The following is a 13,085-nucleotide window of genomic DNA, read 5'->3' as shown; positions in this document are numbered from 1 at the left end:
CTAGAGTGGCTCTGGTCGCAACATGGTGACGCCCAGGATGGGCAGAGCATCGCCCCCTGGTGGGCAGAGCGTCGCCCCTGGTGGGCGTGCCGGGTGGATCCCGGTCGGGCGCATGCGGGAGTCTGACTGTCTCTCCCTGTTTCCAGCTTCAGAAAAATGAAAAGAAAAAAAAAAAAAAAATCAGTGGTAGAGCCTGACCTGTGGTGGCGCAGTGGATAAAGCGTTGACCTGGAAATGCTGAGGTCACCGGTTCGAAACCCTGGGCTTGCCTGGTCAAGGCACATATGGGAGTTGAAGCTTCCAGCTCCTCCCCCCCTTCTGTCTCTCCTCTCCTCTCTGTCTCTTCCTCTCTTCTCTAAAATGAATAAATAGAAATTAAAATTAAACATCAGTGGTAGAGCATCGGCCTGGCGTGCGGGAGTCCCAGGTTTGATTCCCAGCCAGGGCACACAGGAGAAGCACCCATCTGCTTCTCCACCCCCCTACCCCTCTCCTTCCTCTCTGTCTCTCTCTTCCCCTCCCGCAGCCGAGGCTCCATTGGAGCAAAGTTGGCCCGGGCGCTGAGGATGGCTCTGTGGCCTCTGCCTCAGGCACTAGAATGGCTCTGGTTGCAACAGATGCCCTAGATGGGCAGAGCATCGCCCCCTGGTGGGCATGCCGGGTGGATCCCGGTCGGGCGCATGCGGGAGTCTGTCTGACTGCCTCCCCGTTTCCAACTTAAGAAAAATACACACAAAAAAAAGCCTGACCAAGCAGTGGTGCAGCGGATAGAGTGTCCAACTGGGATGCAGAGGACCCAGGTCGCTGGCTTTGAGCCAAGGGTTGCTGGCTTGGGCAAGAGGTCACTGGCTCTGCTATATTCCCCGGTCAAGGCACATATAAGAAAACAATCAATGAACTAAGGTGCCGCAGCAAAGAATTGATGCTTCTCATCTCTCTCCCTTCCTGTCTGTCTCCATTTGTCTCTCTATCCTTATCTCTGTCTCTCTCTAAAAAAGGCCACATGCCTACTAGCTAATGAAGAATAAACAAAACGGGGGAGAACCACCCCAGTGGGACGTCACTCAGCCACGAAGAAGAATGAGGCACCCACTCCTGCTTCAACATGCATGGGCTTGAAAACACCAGGCAGAGGAAAAGCCACGGGGTCACCAAGGACACATGGTGCATGATCCCCTCTGTGTGCAATGTCCAGAGGAGGGGAACCCATCAGGCAGAAAGCAGAATGGTGGTTGCCAGGGGCTGGAGAGAAGGGTGACAGCTAGAAAGGGCAGGTAATTTCTTTTTGGGGTGATGCAAACGTTCCCACGTTGGCTGCGGCGAAGGCTGCACAGCTCTCGGCACGCGCTGACATGCACTGAATGGCACATGTCCAGTGGGGGATTGTGTGCCAAGTGAATTAGACCTTGACAAGCTGCTATTACAAAAAAAATGGAAGGAGCCTGGCCAGGCGGTAGCACAGTGGATGGAGCGTTGGACTGGGATGCTGAGGACCCAGGTTCGAGACCCCAGGGTCGCCAGCTTGAGCATAGGCTCATCTGGTTTGAGCAAAAAGCTCACTAGCTTGGACCCAAGGTCCCAAGGTCGCTGGCTCGAGCAAGGGGTTACTCGGTCTGCTGAAGGCTGGCGGTCAGGGCACATATGGGAGAGCAATCAATGAACAACTAAGGTGTCGCAATGCACAATGAAAAACTAATGATTGATGCTTCTCATCTCTCCGTTCCTGTCTGTCCCTGTCTATCCCTCTCTCTGACTCTGTAAAAATAAATAAATAAATAAAAATGGAAAGATAAAAAAATAATGGGAGATCTGTTTTTAAATAAATGCAAACAAACAAAAAACACCACCACCACCAAACACCTTAAGGGCAATGCCAGAAAAAAAAATGTATCCATGTCGGATGGCAGAGAGGGTGACTGTCCCACTGTGTGTGTGGGGGGGGACATATCTCACCCAGCCAGAAAGCACACTGGTGCTGGTTTGGTGAGGATTCTATTCTGTTAAAGAGCTTTATGGACAGATCATGCACGCACCATAAAGGTCATGTCTTTAAAATATACAACTCAGCATAACTGGCAACCAACCATCACCTTAATCTAACTCTAGAACGTTCCATCCCTCCTCCCCCTAACCCAGGCCGCCACTCGTCTGCTTTGCCCCTCCACGGATCTACCCGTTCTGGACATTTATTGCATAGAAAAAGAATCACACACAACACAACCTTTTGTTCCTGGCTCCTCTGCCTCACAATAACATCTTCCAGGTTCACCCGTGTCATTGCACGAACCACTCCTCAACTCTCCTTCACTGCCAAACAGCATTCCACCTTTTGTTTCTCCCGTCATGGTTATGCACAGCACATAGGATGTGTACACATGTCAGCAGACAGCAGTTTGGATCATTTGTTCAAAGGGAAAAAAAAGGGAAGGGGTACTCACCAGGCTTTTGTGAGAAAGGGGTATTGGGCCTTTAAACTGACACCTACCAATGCCTCCAGAAAGAGGGAGGAGGCAGGTGTTTGGGAAGAAAGAGACCATACTAGCCCTGGCCAGTTGGCTCAGCGGTAGAGCGTCGGCCTGGTGTGCGGGGGACCCGGGTTCGATTCCCGGCCAGGGCACATAGGAGAAGCGCCCATTTGCTTCTCCACCCCCCCTCCTTCCTCTCTGTCTCTCTCTTCCCCTCCCGCAGCCAAGGCTCCATTGGAGCAAAGATGGCCCGGGCGCTGGGGATGGCTCCTTGGCCTCTGCCCCAGGCGCTAGAGTGGCTCTGGTCTCGGCAGAGTGACGCCCCAGAGGGGCAGAGCATCACCCCCTGGTGGGCAGAGCTTCACCCCTGGTGGGCGTGCCGGGTGGATCCCGGTAGGGCGCATGCGGGAGTCTGTCTGTCTCCCCGTTTCCAGCTTCAGAAAAATACAAAAAAAAAAAAAAAAAGAAAAAGAAAAAAAGAAAGAGACCATACTGCTCACACTGCTGCACCTCCCTGCGCCTCAGTTTTCTGGGCTGTGAAATGGGAGGAAGCGAGGATTCAGTTCCCAGCTAACATGTCTGAGGTTAGCTGAAAATTAGATTTCCAGGTTAAAGATGTTTTGATGGGGGTGGAGGGAGCTAGATGTAATAATAGCATAGGGAGTATTGGGGGGCTGGATGAAAAGATTGTAACGTATTGCTGGTAGTTAGAAAAGAATCACAGGACATAAAACACAGCGTAGCACCTGACCAGGCGGCGGTGCAGTGGATAGAGCAACAGACTGGGATGCGGAAGACCCAGGTTCGAGACCCCAAGGTCACCAGCTTGAGCGCGGGCTCATCTGGTTGAGCAAAAGCTCACCAGCTTGAGCCCAAGGTTGCTGGCTCAAGCAAGGGGTTACTCTGTCTGATGAAGGCCCACAGTCAAGGCACCTATGAGAAAGCAATCAATGAACAACTAAAGTGTTGCAACGCACAACAAAAAACTAATGATTGATACTTCTCATCTCTCCATTCCTGTCTATCTGTCCCTGTCTATCCCTCTCTCTGACTCTCTCTGTCTCTGTAAAAAAGTAAATAAATAAAAATAAAAAATAAAAACAGTGTAGGGAGTATCATCAATACTACTGTAATAACAACATATATGGTGCCAGGTGGGTGCTAGACTTCTTGGGGCAACACTGTAAAGTATATGATTGTCTAACCACTGTGCTGCTGCACGCCTGAAAATAACATACACTGAATGTAAACAGCAATTGAAAAATTTTTTGTAATAAAAATAAAAGTGTTTGCTTAAAGGCTGTTAATCACTGTAAAAAAAATAGAGGACTGGATGAAGAAGATGGGGCACATATACACCATGGTATATTATTCAGCTAGGAGAAAGGGTGACATCGGATCACTTATAGCGGAATGGTGGAGTCTTGGTAGCATTGTGCGGGGTGAAATGGGTGAATCAGAAAAAAAAAGGAACTGCAGGATTCCATACATTGGTGGGACATAAAAGCGAGACTAAGAGGCATGAACAGGAGTGTGCTGGCTATGGGGGGTGGGGGAGGGAAGGAGGGAGGGGGGAGGGGGAGGGGTACAGAGAAAACTGGATGGAGGGTGGTGGAGGACGATCTCTCTTCGGGTGATGGGTATGCAACATAACTAAATAACAAGATAACCTGGAAATGTTTTCTTTGAATGTATGTACCCTGATTTATTGATGTCACCCCATTAAAATAAAAATTTATTTATAAAAAAATAAATAAATAAATAAAAAATAAAATGCAAAAAAAATAATAATAAAATAAAAGTGGCAGAAAGTTGATTAGTGGAAGCGCCGGCTAATGGTCCCCAGGTTCATTATCTGATTCTTCCTCCCTCTGAGCACAATGGACCATTCTCAGGATGAAAAATTAAAACCAGGGAGACTCAAGATGAACAGACTGGCAGCACCCGCGTGTGGCCAGGGCTGAGGGGACAGGGTTACTCAAACTCGGGTTTCATCACCTCTCTCCTCTGGCAGAAGACAGGCCAGGACACCTCACTTGCCCAAGGAGAATTGGGGCTCAAGAGGCAAAGACATCTTGAGAGAGTCAGAGAAGGGGCAAGGTTCCTGCCAGTCAGGTGTCCAAGCCTCTGAGGACACAGGGAAATGCAAGGAGGCACCCAAATGCACCGTGCTGGAACAGAACAGTGTGGTCCATGAATGAATTATACAGGGGGAGGAGCGTGAAGGGCCAGCTGAGCTTCAACCAAGGATCAAAGGAAAGGGACAAGTAGCCACGGTGTGGCCTGAGATGCCGCCACGGCAAGGACCCAAGACCCTGGGGTAGACTTCTTGCTGGAATTACACGCCCTCCCTTGAGCCTTGAGGAAGCAATCAGATAATACACACTCTGGGACAATACAAATGGTCACTGGCCAGTCAAAGCCACAACGAGGTACCACTCAGCCCACTAGGAGGGCTATCATCAAAAAGATAGACAATAACGCCAGGATAGAGAGTCGTCCTGGTGTGCTGAGGTTGCAGGTTCGATCCCCGTCAGGGCACATAGAGAAGCAAACAATGAGGGCACAACTAAGTAGAACAATGAGTTGATGCTTCTCTCTCTCTCTCTCTGGGTGAATACATATATCAAAAAAATTTTAGCAAAAAGTATACAGTGTGTCCGTAAAGTCATGGTGCACTTTTGACCGGTCACAGGAAAGCAACAAAAGACAATAGAAATGTGAAATCTGCACCAAATAAAGGAAAACTCTCCTAGTTTCATACCTATTCAGTGCAGTACTATGTGGGCTCCATTTGTTGCCCTACGTACATGCAATCGATAGTGAAGTTCTTGCCACACACGAGTAAGGATGTCTGGTGTAACAGAGTGAATAACGTCTGTGATTCTCTGTTTTAAGTGATTAATGTCGTTGTTACGTTCAATGTACACATGTTGCTTCACATAACCCCAAAAGTAAAAGTCTAAGGGCGTCAGATCCGGGGATCGTGGTGGCCATGATTTGACAGAACCCCTGCCTATCCACTGCTGGGGGAATGTTCTATCCAGAAACTCACAAACAATGGTGGCGTAGTGTGGAGGAGCACCGTCCTGTTGAAAGATGACACCTTCTGGAAATTGTGGCACTGCATACAATTTCAATATGTCAAGACAGGACTTTGCCGTCACAGACTGCTCCGCGAAAAAAAATGGTCCTATCACCTTATCGTGCATCAGGCCACACCACACGTTCACTTTAGGGGTGTTATGTTCGTACTCAACGTAGGCATGAGGATGTTCAGCAGCCTGTGTCGTCACTGACGGATGACCTACCAGAACAGGGTTTTCCCACCAAACTGCTGGTTTCCTTCAACTGCTTATCCCACCGAGTAATGTTATTCCTATGTGGTGGAGTTTCGTTATAAACGCATCGATATTCACGTTGCACTTTGGTCATGGATTCAAATTTAGCGAGCCACAGAACACACTGAACTTTCCTCTGTACCGTCCACATCTCGACTGGCATGGCCGTGGGCTGCTCTGCTATACATGGTGTTACGTCATCATCTGTGCATGCGCACATGCTGCCACATCATCCTACAGAAACTGGGAGGATTTTCCTTTTATTTGGTGCAGATTTTACATTTCTATCATCTTTTGTTGCTTTCCTGTGACCGGTCAAAAGTGCATCATGACTTTACGGACACACTGTACTTTTGTCCCACTTTAAATACTGGCTGTCCTGACCTGTGATGTCAATTTTACCCCAGTAAAGCTGCTACAATGTTGTTGGGGGGAAAAAAGACTAGAAAGTGTCAAAGTTATTTTGCTCAAAACACTTTCTTGCAAACAGCCAAAAAAGCAAGCCTCTTAAGAACAAACAAAACAAAAAAGACCAACAGTTCAACAGAAAATAATGGCAAAAAAAGAGGCAGTTCTCAGAAAACAAAATGCCAGTAAGATTCTGAGTAAACAAAAAGACCATCTATCTCAAATATAATAAAACCAGAAAATTTAATGACATTCTTCGTTGAAGCAGGTTTGGGAACCACACACCTCACATCTATTTGGTACAAGCAGAGTAGCTCTTTGGAAACAATTTCGTACTATCTCTCAGTAGTAAACATGTATGTGAAACTGTGTATAGAGCAGGGGTCAGGGACCTATGGCTCGCGAGCCAGATGTAGCTCTTTTGATGGCTGCATCTGGCCCGCAGACAAATCTTTAATAAAAAAATAAATAAAAATGTTAAAAATATAAAACATTCTCATGTATTACAATCCATTCATTTCCTACCACTCATGTTCATGGTTGCAGTGGCTGAAGCCAATCACAGCTGTCCTCCGGGACAACACCAAATTTTTATTGGATTATGCTTAACGTACATGGGTCATTGTATGGCTCTCATGGAAATACATTTTAAAATATGTGGCATTCATAGCTCTCTCAGCAAAAAAGGTTCCCAACCCCTGGTATAGAGGATACAAGCAGACAGAACTGATTCATGTTGTCAGAAGTCAGGAGAGTGGTTATTTTGGGGCAGAGAGGGCTGAACAATCCATTTCTAGAGCCCCAAGCTAGTCTCATGGGTGTGCTCAGTGCATGACAACTTAGGATGTTTATCCCACAGGAATAGGTACCAATTATATTTCAATTAAACATTTTAAGCCCTAGCTGGGTGCTCAGTGGATTAGAGCAGTGGTCAGCAAACTCATTAGTCAACAGAGCCAAATATCAACAGTACAATGATTGACAATTCTTTTGAGAGCCAAATGTTTTAAACTTAAACTATACTGGTAGGTGCATTTCTTATCGAGGTAGTACCCGCACGTGGTATTTTGTGGAAGAGCCACACTCAAGGGGCCAAAGAGCCGCAGTTTGCCAACCAGGGGGTTAGAGCATCGTCCAAATACACCAAGGTTCTGGGTTTGATCCCCAGCCAGGGCACATATAAGAATCAACCAACGGCCGGATCTGTGGTGGTGCAATGGATAAAGCAATGACCTGGAAAGCTGAGGTCGCCAGTCAAGGTACACAAGAGAAGCAACTATTACAAGTTGATGCTTCCCACTCCTCCCCCTTTCACTCTTTCTCTCTCTCTCCCTCCTCTCTCTAAAATCAATGAAGACCAAAAAAAAAAATCTAAAAAAATAATAAATCAACCAATGAAGGCATACATAAGTGGAACAACAGGTCAATGTTTCTCTCTCTAAAATCAATTAATAAAAGTTTTAAGAGCCTGGCCAGTTGGCTCAGTGGTAGAGTGTCAGCCTGGCATGTGGATGTCCTGAATTTGATTCCTGGTCAGGGCACACAGGAGAAGCACCCATCTGTTTCTCCACCCCTTCCCCTCCCCTTCTCTCTCTCTCTCTCTCTTCCCCTACTGCAGCCATGGCTCAATTGGAATAAGTTGTCCCTGGGTGATGAGGATGGCTCCCTGGCCTCTTCCTTAGGCATTAAGAAGAGCTTGGATGCTGAGCAATTGAACAAAGCCCCAGATGGGCAGAGCATCGCGCCCTAGTGGGCTTGCCAGGTGGATCCCGGTTGGGACACATGCAGGAGTCTGTCTCTGCCTCCCTTCCTTGCACTGAATTTTTTTTAATTGTTTTTAATTTTGTTTAATGCACAGACCCTTTGGCTCAGCCATTCTATTTCTAACTTACAGATTAATCTGTCTACGTGCAAGCACGTACACACACCACACACACACAGAATTGATAAAGGCTTTTCGGGCAGCCTTGTTTGAATGGCAAATAGGAAACTAATAAAACATCCACCATTAGGGGTGGCTGAAACTACGGTATATTCTTAAAATAATTTGCTCTTTTTACAGCCCTCTAAAAAGAAGGATGCGAGAGTGCATGTACTGATAATGTTTGACCTCCAACTTTTAATTTAAAAAGGTGCAGAACAGCGTACATAGTGTCAAACACACTGCAAACCACCAAGGGGGTGGAACCTAGACACCTCTACGTTTATGCCAGCTCAGAACATCTGGCTGCTTCTAGGAAGGACAAGAGATGAAGTCGGAGGTGGGAAGAATTTTTTTGAACTATTTGAAATGGTATTCCATGCAACTATGGCATTACTCTTTTTTAAGGCCAATAAATGTTAAGCTTAAAAAAAGAACAACCAACAACAACAACAAAAACCTAAACTGAAACAAAAGCAAAAGAGCAAGGGAAAATAAAAAAAGAAATAAAACAAACAGTTCTCAGCTTCAATATTCCACCAAAGGGTCAAGCTGGATTCTTCCCTGTGCACCCCAAGATCCAGACCTCCATGCGGCCACCTGGAAACCTAGCCCCCAACCTTGTCCCTGACCTTCCCTTTGCCTGCCAACCCATCTTCCCAGACCCAACTCCTGCCTCCTCCTCCAGGCAGGACCCCAGATGCCCCCTGCTCCCCACTCTCTACAATGCCTTTCTTGCATCACAATAGACTGTCCTTTGTTAACCCCTAGGTCCTGTGTGATGCACTGTTTCCTCTCCTGGGTCAATGTTGAAGCCTCCCAGACCCTCACTACACCAAGCCCACCCTCCCCTTCCTGCACAGGCAAAAGTCCAGCTGATTGGTGGGAACAGGACATTGCTCCTGCTGTCTCCTCTGCCCCTCTGGCTCCTTGTCATTCAGCTCCCTCCCATGGCCACTCGACTCCAGTTACTTCCAGCTCAGCAGGGAATATGAGTGTTGTGGACACACCAAGCTTCCTACCACTGATAAGCAGAACTGTGGGCAAGAGACCCAACCTTTCTGTGCCCTGCTTTCCTCATCTGTAAAATAGGGGTGACACAGTAACAGAACCTCTGTCAGAACAGTGCCAGACACGTGCTAATCTTAAACAAGGGTTATCCACCGTTAGTATTGCATCACCCAGTTTTATCTCTTGAACAACACTCATCGCTCTGAAATAACCAACCTCGTCGCATTTACATTTTACGTTCTTACTCCTGTCCTGTGAAAGGTCCCCGACAGGGGACATTTTATCTGTCTTGTGCTCCATAAAGTGGGTGCTTCAGAAAAAATTTTAAAATTGTACACATACCATAAAATTGACTATTTTAACCATTTTAAAGTGTACAATCTAGTGACAGTAAGTTTGTTTGAAATGTGCAACCATCACCTCTGCCTAGTTTATCAACCAAAAAAGAACTTCCCTATCAATTTAGCAGTAACTCCCTTATGTCCCCTCCCCTTAGTGACCAGTAATCTGCTTTCTGTGTCTGTGCTCTGGACATTCCATAGAAATAGAATCAGGTAGCATGTGACCTTTTGTGTCTTTATTTTCAAGGTTCATCTGAGTATCAGTGCTTCCTCCCTACACACTTGTAGCATGTCATCAGAACTTCATTCCTGCTTACGGCTGAAGCATACTCCATTGCCTGAACAGATCACAGTTGATCCATTCACCAGCTGATACACATGTGGCTGGTTCCCATTTTTTGGCTAAATGTGAATAGTGCCTCTGGGAACACTTGTGTAAAAGTGACTTAATAATTTTTAAGTGAATTAATGAATCCACCACTGTCCTACCAGCTGAATCTCTTCTTATAGAAACATTTTAAGGCCTTGGCTGGTTGGCTCGGTGGTAGAGCATTGGCCCGGTGTGTGGAAGTCCCGGGTTTGATTCCCGGTTGGGGCACACAGGAGAAGTGACCATCCTTCCCCCTTTTCTCTCTCCCCTCACCTCCTGCAGCCATGGCTCAAACAATTTGGCCTCTCTCTTAATAAAAACAAACAAACAAACAAACTTATACCACTCATGCATATTCAGTGCCTGGTATTCGCTGTACACACCAGCCAATCACATGCAACCCTCAATGTATCTCCTGTGCACAAATGAGACACAGAGAGGTCAGGCAACAGGCCCAAGGTCACAGAGCTCATGAAAAAGCAGAGCTGGAGTTCAACCCCTTGTCGGTTGGTCAGCGAGGCCCATGCTCCAAACCAGAAGGTCACGGGTTTATTTTAGACAAGCCCTAGATGAAGAAAATAGTGTGTCCTTTTAAATACCCTCAAACTCCACAACCCACCAAGCAGGTATGACTCTAATTCGTAAACCCAGGCACCCTGAAAATGACCATTGCTAGCCAAATCCCGTTTCCTTTCCTTAAGATGAACAAAACGATCTCCCCCAAGCCTAGCAGTCTGGGCTACGCTCAGCAGGAAATCAAATGTCAGGTCACCCTATAAACTGCATAGATGGGAAAAACAACAGGAAGGGTTATGAGGCACGAAGACCATGGGCTCCAGGCCCACACTGCCTGGGTTCAAATCCCAGTTCTGCCACTCGGCCTCACCTGATGCCAGTCACTAAATCACCGTTGTGCCTCAGTTACCCCATCTGTCCATCTGTAAGATGGAAACAGTAGCAGTGCCTACCTCATAGGATTGGTCTAAGGATTAAATGAGTTACTGTATTGATAAAAGCACTAAGTGCATTTTAAGCAGATAACAGAAGTTAGTATGGCCACCCCTTCTCCCATCCAAGTACTAACCAGGCCTGACCCTGCTTAGCTTCTAAGATCAGACGAGATCTGGCGCGTTCAGGGTGGTATGGCCGTAGACTAGCCACCACTTCTATTGGAGGCACAATCCCCAGCTGACTCAAGAAAGAGTTCTGACCTCGAGAGTCTCAGATTCCTTGCCAGAATACAGCTTGTCCTACTGATACCAACCCAGAGGTTAACAGCCCTTAATTAACTATTTTGTGTTTCACAGCTGTGGACCTTACAGTCACACACAAGCATCTGCTGAGATGTGGGTTGCTTCTTTCTACCCATCCTGTGCCAAGAAGTTAGACTTCTGTTTGCTCCAAAACAAGTGTCCCGCTTTCAAATCGCTTGGGGCACACAGATTCAATGTGCTCATCCTCCAAGCCCAGGCCCCCTTTCTGCATTCAGGTGTTTGGTCATGCTTTCTCCCTTTCTGACCCCCTACATGGAGTTATGTCTCCCCAGGATCCCCAGCCTCCACAAGAGGTGACTGCACACATCCTCTGGAGAGGATGGTCAGAGGTTAGTTTTCCTAACACAGTAACCTGCCTTTCATTCCACCCAATAAGAAGATCCAGTCAATCTGATGTGGGACTCAATGTTCTCCCCCCCCCCCCCCATCCATCTCAAGTACCAGAAAAACGTCCTTCCATCCCAGCTAAGCAACGCTGACTTGTGCCCTGGCGAGGACAAAACTACTAGCAGCACATACTAATTCAGCCATGACTCTGGGCCAGGAAAGTACCAGCCATTCACAATCACACACTGACAACGAAGGGGGTATTATTCTCCCCCAGGACAGGATAAAGACACTGAGACGCAAAGAAGTGAGGCAACTTGCCGAAAGTCATCCAGTCTGTAAGGGGTCAGGCCCGAACTTGAACCCAAACTTTCTCTCTCTTCCAACATCCCGTGCCCGTGGCTAGCGCAAACAAGGAATTTACAGGAGGACGGTAAGGTTATTTACTCAAGGAACCACATTACCACGAGCCGGTCTTTTCACTTCCCCTTCCTGGGGAGCTACTGGTGAACTTTCACCTCAAAAGTGGCCCCATTCCACCTAGCTTTGCGGGCCCAGCGGGGGTCAGGGAGACTCCCTGAGCTCCTCCTGAGCCCTAGACACCATGCCAGGAGGACTGGAAGCTCCTAAACAGCTCAAGTGAACAAAATGCTCCAAATTGAAAGGCCCGACACACAGTAGGCGTTCAGTGCCTGGTTGCCAACGCAACAGAACAAGCATGCATCGCTCCTTCTCTTTCCTTGTAAGTAAATAATTAAATAAATAAGCATAGCTATCTTCGCATCAGAAAGGGGAAGGCCGCTAGGGGCCCCGGGAAGTGGTTCGGGTGCGAGGCTAGAAGAAATCCGGGGTCGCTGGGGAGAGCGCAGCAGCGTGGGAGGAGAGGGTTCAAGCCGGCAGGACGCCCCCTGGGCAGTCAGTCCGCAGGGTGCCTGGCTCACAGTAGGTGCTCATTCAAACGTGTAGAATGAATGAATGAGAGGCGCGGCCCGCGTCAGCGCAGCTCGGCCGAGGCCCCGGCGCCCTAAGGGGCAAGGTCCAAGGAGAAGTGGGGCGTTCGAGTTCAGGGCGCCCCGAGGCCCTGCGCCTTCGCCTCGCGTTGGAACCCGCCGCCAGAACCGGCACAGGCCGGGCAAGCCGCAGGACGCAAACTGGGCACCCCCATCCCGGGCACCCACGTCCCCACATCTCTCTCTCCCCACGCCCGGAGGCCGCCCACGGCCCAGGTCGGCCCCGCCGCCAGGTGCGCGACGGCCGGGGCAAGGTGACCGCGAGCGCTGGCGCGAGCCCGGCGCCCACCTTCTGAGCAGCGCGCACGTTGTCCTCGCCGAACAGGCTGCTGACGCTCTGCGAGAAGGTGTTGACCGTGCGACGGTAGCTGTTCTTCTCCGTGCCGCCGCGGCCCCGCGCCCCCTGCGCGCCCGGGGCCAGCAGCCCGAGCAGCAGCGGCAGCAGCAGCAGGAGCCCAGCGCGGGCCCGGGGCCAGCCCGAGGCGCGCGCGCCCATCCTGGGGCCGGAGGGACGCGGGGTCGGGGAGAGGACTGAGGGCCGCACGGAGACGCCGCGACTCCCGCAGGGACCGCGCGCAGCGTCTGTGACTGCTGCCGCCGCTACGCCACCCGCCCCG

At 48.8% G+C, this 13,085-nt stretch overlaps 1 protein-coding gene across 1 annotated transcript in view; it reads right to left on the bottom strand.

The window, feature by feature from the left end:
* The window catches only part of BRI3BP (BRI3 binding protein), a 30,157-nt gene extending 17,072 nt beyond the window's left edge, over positions 1-13,085 (bottom strand). The window contains exon 1 of the mRNA XM_066260821.1: positions 12,758-13,085. Within this exon, the coding sequence (XP_066116918.1) occupies positions 12,758-12,964 (207 nt within the window). The 5' untranslated portion in view covers positions 12,965-13,085. The remainder of the gene's footprint in view (positions 1-12,757) is intronic.

This window comes from Saccopteryx bilineata, chromosome 2 (genome assembly GCF_036850765.1).
Source record: "Saccopteryx bilineata isolate mSacBil1 chromosome 2, mSacBil1_pri_phased_curated, whole genome shotgun sequence".
NCBI lineage: Eukaryota > Metazoa > Chordata > Mammalia > Chiroptera > Emballonuridae > Saccopteryx > Saccopteryx bilineata.
This window is presented reverse-complemented; position numbering and strand designations above follow the sequence as displayed.